Source organism: Orycteropus afer, unplaced genomic scaffold, assembly GCF_000298275.1.
Source record: "Orycteropus afer afer isolate SDZICR_OR568_19922 unplaced genomic scaffold, OryAfe1.0 scaffold00048, whole genome shotgun sequence".
In the NCBI taxonomy this organism is placed as follows: Eukaryota; Metazoa; Chordata; class Mammalia; order Tubulidentata; family Orycteropodidae; genus Orycteropus; species Orycteropus afer.
Window position 1 is genome coordinate 3,713,560 of NW_006921635.1, and position 6,826 is coordinate 3,720,385.

Sequence of the window (6,826 nt, forward strand, 5' to 3'; positions counted from 1 at the left end):
TCAGTTGCCATGGAATCCATTCTGACTCATGGCGACCTCATGTGTGTAGCACAGAGCTGCTCCATGGGGCTTTCAAGGCTGGCAGATCTTTTGGAAGCAGATCACCAGGTCTGTTTCCAGAGGTGTCTCTGGGTGAGTTTGAACTCCCAACCTTTCAGCTAGTAGAGGAGAGTTAAACATTTGCACCACCAGGGAGTCAGCGTGGATATGTATTACTTATACAAATGCAGACTGGATCCATGAGAGAGTGAGGGAGCAGCACTACCATTAGCTCTGGGAAGTAGCTTCTCTCCTGCAGAAGGCAGGTTACCATCCTCCACGTGCACACAAGACACAAACAAGACTTTCCGTTGGAAGATTTGGAGACCTGGGCCACCGCTCTATCCTCTGAGGACAGTGCTCTGCCCCAGAGGGAAGATGAGGCTGATGACTCGAGGTCCCTGCACGACTGTGAAACATCTGGAGACACCTTTACACGACTTGGCTGAGCTATAAGATCCAGACAGGGGAGTCAGAAGTCCTGAGACAACATGTGTCCTGGGAACTTCAAGACGGGACTCTCATGGCATTTACTGGCAGGGCTCTGGCCCGGGGGCACCACAAGTGGGTGGGCAGCCCGGGAGATTCCAGCAGAGCCATCCAAACTCACTGCTGTTGAGTCAATTCCAACTCATGGCAACCCGACAGGACAGAGAACTGCCCCCTAGGGTTTCCAAGGCTGTAAACTTTTACTGAAGCTGACTGTTTCATCTTTCATCCATGGAGCAACTGGGGGGTTCAATGCACCAAATGCCTTTAACAGCCAAATGCCTTTAACCACTACACTACCAGACCTCCTTAACAAAGGCATGGCCACCACCAAAATGTGGCAGTTTCTTTACATGCCCCCTTATAGTTGTACCTCCTAATGGTATGTTTTCATGAGATGACTTTTACATGGTTCTCATTCCAGGGAATCACGTTCAAATGCACTTTGGGATCTTGATTATACTTGGCTAGGACCCATCACCAAGGAAATACTACCAAGGACGGCAAGGTGACTTCATTTAAACTGCATGGATTCTGTAATGGGAAAAATGCTGAATTGCATACCAGGATGGATTAGTGATGTCTGCTACTAGGATCAGTAAATGGGAGCGTCAGTATGTGTGTTAGGCATTTGGAAGGCAGGATCATATTATGGTTAAATGATTAGGCCGTCAGAATGCTCGACTTCAAATCCAGAGTCAGCCACTTATTAACCAGGAAGCTTCGTCAAGGTATGCAATCTCTCTGTGCCTCGGTTTCCTCAGCTGTGAAAGGGCTAAGCGATGAGGATCATTAGCCACTGGATGTAGTACTGCCTGAAGCCACTTGCTCCTGGACCTTCCCAATCACTTTAGCCAGTAAACCCTCCCTCTGCCTTAAAGCTAAAGTGGGCACTAAGAGTCCTGACCAATGTATTACGGGAAAGCATCATATGAACGTGCAGAAATCAGCAAGTTCAAAGGCCACTTCACAAGAGCAACTATGTCAGGAATCCAAAAACTGGGTGACACGGCGTGGGTTCAAATTCCGGACCCACTACTTTCAAATTGCTGAACATCTTTTAGCCCCAATCTCCTCATCTATAAACAGGGTTACTGTTTCAATTAAATGGGTTGATCCATGTGTCACAGTTAGCTATTATTATCATTGTTGCTAATACTATTATCATTGTCAATCCTTGTTTTGTATATTAAAAAGCTCAAGTTTATGCTCACAATCATTGGCCATTAGAGAGATGCAAATCAAAACAACGGGAGCTCTGGTAGCATAGTGCCTAAGGCACTGGACTGCTAACCAGAAGGCTAGTGGTTCAAACCCCCTAGCCATTCCTCGGAAGGAAGGTTGGTCAATCTACTTCCGTAGTGATACTGCCTTGGAAATCCAAGGAGGGGTCGCTATGAGTCGGGTCTGACTCGACGGCACATAACAACAACCATCAAACAACAAGATACCATCTCACCCCAGCACTGATGCCAAGGTTCAACGAGACAGAAAATAACAAATGCTGACAGGGATGTGGAGAGATTGGGACTCTCATACACTGCTGGTGGGACTGTGAAGTGACACAACCACCGTAAAAGCACTATGGTGATTCCTTAGAAGGCTGCAATTGGAAATACCATTGGACCCAGCAATCCCATTACTAGGTATATATCGTGGAGGTGAGAGCCAGGACAGGAACAGATATATGCACACCTATGTTCATCGCAGCACTATTTACAACAGCCAAAAGATGTAAACAACCTACGTGCCCAACAGCAGAAGAGTGAATGACCAAACTATGGTCCATACACATAACGGTACACTATGCAGCACTAAAGAATAATGTAGAGTCTGCAAAACACCACATAATATGGATGAACTTGGAGGATATTATGCTGAGTGAAATAAGTCAATGACAGGACAAATATAGTATTAATTTGTGGTTGTGGAGGGTCAAGGCAAGGTTTATATATGGAGGGAAACTTTCTTTGTTGGTTGCCAGGGGTGAGAAGGGAGGGGAGGGAACACTGAAAAAAAAAAAAAAATGCATTGACCCATGTCACTTTGTTGTTGTTGTTGTTGTTAGTTTTGTGTATTTCACCATATATAAATTATATTTCAATAAAATGCGTTAAAAAAAAGAAAGCTCAAGCTCTGTGGCAGTCATAGGACCTGAACCCAGGAATCCTGACTTCTGCCCAGTGCTGCTTCTAAGAAACAGGCCCACAAGGCAGCCTGAGATGGAGAAGAAACAAAACTCAAAAAGACCACCAGAGTTCCTGGATGTCCCAATGACATCTACCCTGGCCTGGCCTCTTTGGGTGGTGTTAAGAGCACAGACTCTGTTGCCTGACATCCTGGGTTCAAATCTTGGCTCCAGACACGTGCCCTTGACTTAACCTTCCATTACCGAAATAGGGCTCACAGGGTCTATGTCCTAATGGTTTAAGGAAATAGTACTGATGTTCCTGCTTTCAACCTGTCCCCTGATGTCTACCCTACACACAGCAGCCAGAGGGAAACCTATTTCTTTAATTGACAGTAAATACCAAAATCTTTGCAATGGCCTGCAAGGCCTTAAAGGATCTAGCCCCACCCCTGTTTTTAAATTAAGTTGTAGACAGTACACTTTCTCCTAAATACTTCAGCAAGTGTATCACTGACCAGATGTAATGCCACTTTATTTGTGGCGACAATATGCACAGCAAATCCACTCCCACCACGGTTTCTAAACAACGCTCAGTGATGCTGGTTACATTCTTCACGTGGTAGCAGCACTCTCATTACTTCTGTTCTGCTTGCTTCGTGACCTAGCCCCTTCTGACCTCCTCTCCTATCCCACTGCCCTTTGTTTTCAGCCACCAGGCACACAGGTGGGCTCCTGTCTCTCGATCTTTCCACTGGCTTGTCCTGCTGCCTCAAATGCTCATCTCCCAGATATCCATCACCTCCTTCAAGTGGTTCCTCAACTGTCACTCCTCAGCAAAGCCTCCCCAACCACCCTGGACCCTAGGCTCTCTAAGGGACCTGACCCTTTCTCCGGGAAGGGCAGTGCGATGATCACACAGTTGTCAAAAGCAGCATCCCTGTGAGGTCATGTTTAGGGAGAGACCACTTAGGGCCATCTCCTTGCTGGATGGGGAGCGATGGGTCAGGTTTCCAGTGATGCAAGGAGGAAACACTCATTAAATCACCTGGCATGTGTCTGGAAGTGCCCCCCTGTAGTGGCACCATAGGCCACAGGGCCAGACAATTGCTGGTCTCAGGTTGACACTCAATTGACCAGCATGAACCCCAACCAGCCGAAAACAAAGCTCCCAGAGAGACACAAACTGTGCCCCAGAGGTGAAGGCCCTCGGGCAGATGCAAACCTCAATCAAAAGAAAACTGATCCTTTCCTCTAGAAAGTCCCAGAGATTTGGCGGAGGGAGGAAGGTTGGGTGGATTCCAAAGATCTTTCAAATCCACCTTCCCCCACCCCCAGACAGCCTCCAGGGTCTGAGACTCAGGTTTTACTTTCCTTCCTTCATTTCTAAGACAAAGAGAGGTTAAAGAGACACCATACAGCCCCCTAAACAGAAGGAATCAGAGCAATACAGATGTGAAACCCCCAAACCCCAGATTAGGAACAGATGTAGGAAAATTAGGATAAACGGGGGTCTTCTGCTGAAAAATCCCTTCCCAGCGTTCAGCTTCCTATGTCTAGTGTGACCACCCGCCCACCTGTTACCTCCTTGCTCCTCAACACATGCCTCATTTCTGAAATTCTGTCCAACACACACACACACACACACACACACACACACGGACCCTACCGATCTATGCATATTTCTGGGGTGATTTTCATCTCTACTTCAGAGTCTCACATTTAATAGGGGAAAGGAGGCACCGAGAGACACAGAGGGACGTCCCAACACCATTACAGATGCTTGAACCAAACACTGAGAGGACTGAGGGCCAACCCCAACTTCACAGCCACACAGGTGTATGTCCAGTTATTAGTCCATCCGAGCCTCAGCCAAGTCCCTCTGCCCCACAGTAGGATCCAGTCCCTGCCGGTTCCCTCATCTGTGAAGAACTGAGGGGAGACATCACAGCCCCCTTCTTCAGACCTTCCACCACACTTGCTGTGCACTGAGGGGGTGAAACCCAGCATCAATTCCCAATTCTGCTCTGTCCCTAACACACTTGCACACCAGAGACACCACTGAAGGAAAATAACAAACACAAGGACTCCCCAGCAGCCTCGCCTGCCAAGACTTGCTGTCTAATTGCTGTTAATTGCATTAATTGCATAGCTCTGAAGTGTTAGGGCTCCTCCCCCAATTCTGGGGAAGGGCAGAGGAACAGGAATTAGGAACAAAAGCCCACACACAGTTAGCCTCTTCTTTGCTCCCATGGCCCACTCAAAGGCCCCCTCCTCCACAACTGGACAGGACCTCAGAGCCTAGGAGGGCAAAGTGTGAAGGGGCGGCTGAGAATTCTTGATGGGCCTGAAGAAAGAAGGGACCCTGGGAATGGGATGGAAGGTACCCAAGCTCCAGACCTGAATGAGAAGGCACCAACCCACACTTCTGGACAGGCCACAAGAGGGGTGACGGTCCTGGGGATCTTACCCTCTTCTCATGCCTGAAACAGCACCCCGCCTCCCACTCGGTCCTCCCTGCAGGCTTCTCCCTATCCGTCTGGACCACTGATTGCTTTATGTCTAGAAAGATCTATCACTTAGTGACTTCCTCTCCCTCTCTCTGGACACTGAAGGAGGCCAACCCAATGGCAAACAAGAGCTCTGCGAACAGGGAAGAAATGTCATTGCCCCAAATGAGGATCCCAGCGGAGTGTCATTTCACACACACACAGCCATCTCCTGAGAAAACAAACACACAGCCGGGGGCTGCAGAAAGCATAACTCCATCGCCAAAAACAGTCCCGCGTCTCTCTCTCCACCAATCCCAAGGTTTCCAGAGTCGCCTTTAATTACCAGAGTTTGTGGCCGATGCCTCTGACCCCCTATCAGAATCGGCCACTCCTGCCAGAGCCCCTGGCAGCAATGCCAGACTATCGAAGGGCCCCACCCCGCCCCTGCAAGGCTCTGGGCCAGGAGGGTGGTGAGGCTGGGAGCAACCCCTATCTCTGGGTGAGGCAGGCCAGCTGTCAGAGCGCACATATGCGGTCCACAGCGCCAACCTCGGCCTGCTGCGGAGCCCGAGAGGCAGGCGCGGACACCAGAGCCCCCAAAGATGGGACGAGAGGTCCCCAGTTTCCAAGCACAGCTTAGGGTTCAAGGTGAACGGCTTCCAAGCACACCTCTCAAAATGGAGCTGCAGAAGGCTGCCTCGCCAGAGCCGGGTGGGAGTTCTCAAGTCAGGTCTGTGGGGACTGGGGGAGACCCCAGTGGAGGGAAGGGTGGTTCTCTGGGACACCCCAGAAACTACCTGTCCCTCAGGCCTCCTCAACGTGGACACACCTGGACCTTCCCAGAGGCCACAGGCCAACTTTCTGCAGCGAAGGTGCGCGGGGCACAGGCTGAGCAGGGGCGGCCGAAGGGGCTTCGACCCTGCGCCCCTTGTGGGTGAGGGACTGAAGCGCTGGGAAACAGGAGGGAGCTGGCCACGCGCACCCCAGCCCTCAGGGCCCGAGCGGGGTGCCCCCTGGGCCCTGCCCGCCCCCACCCCCCGAGCCGGGGCAGGAAGGGGACGACGCTGCCCGGCAGGTAGCAGGGACCAGGTGGCCCGGCCCTACCTGCAGTTCCTGAAATTCGCCCTCCAGCTCGTGCCACTCGCGCTCGCAGCGCTCCAGCTGCCCGGACATGGTGCAGTGGCGCAAGGCGGAGGCGGCGTCTCCCGCGGCGTGGCCCCGCGGCCACGAGCACCCCCACGCTGGTCAGCTCGCCGGCCGCCCTCGGAGCCGCCAGCTGTTCTGCGCAGCCGGAGCCACGCGCGCACCTGACGTCACGCGCCCCACCCCTCCGCTGGGAGCCAGCCCCGCGCATGCGCACGCACCTCTCCGGCTCCGCCCCCGCGCGCCTTGCTTCTGACCCCGGGCCCGTGTGGCTCTGTAGGGCCGGGTAGGGTCCTATCTGTAATGCTGGAAGTGCCTCTGAGCTTCCAGAAGAATCTCCCTTTTCCAAGAAGAGCGGGGAGACATGTCTGAAAACTGCATTTGCACAGCTGATTTTACTTACATTGTGTGCATCGGGGGTGATGAGGGCATTTGTGAGGTGTTAAAGCTCACCTACTCCTTCTCTGACTCGAGGCAAAGTCAAGGCCCCGGAATGCTAGAACTGACATTGATCTTCCATCCGGCAAGGTCTCCA

General features: G+C 51.6%; 1 protein-coding gene across 1 annotated transcript in view; it reads right to left on the bottom strand.

Annotated features, from left to right (window-relative positions):
- Positions 1-6,321, bottom strand: part of TMEM120B (transmembrane protein 120B) — a 46,779-nt gene extending 40,458 nt beyond the window's left edge. The window contains exon 1 of the mRNA XM_007938150.2: positions 6,253-6,321. Within this exon, the coding sequence (XP_007936341.1) occupies positions 6,253-6,321 (69 nt within the window). The remainder of the gene's footprint in view (positions 1-6,252) is intronic.
- Between the last annotated feature and the right edge of the window lie 505 nt (positions 6,322-6,826).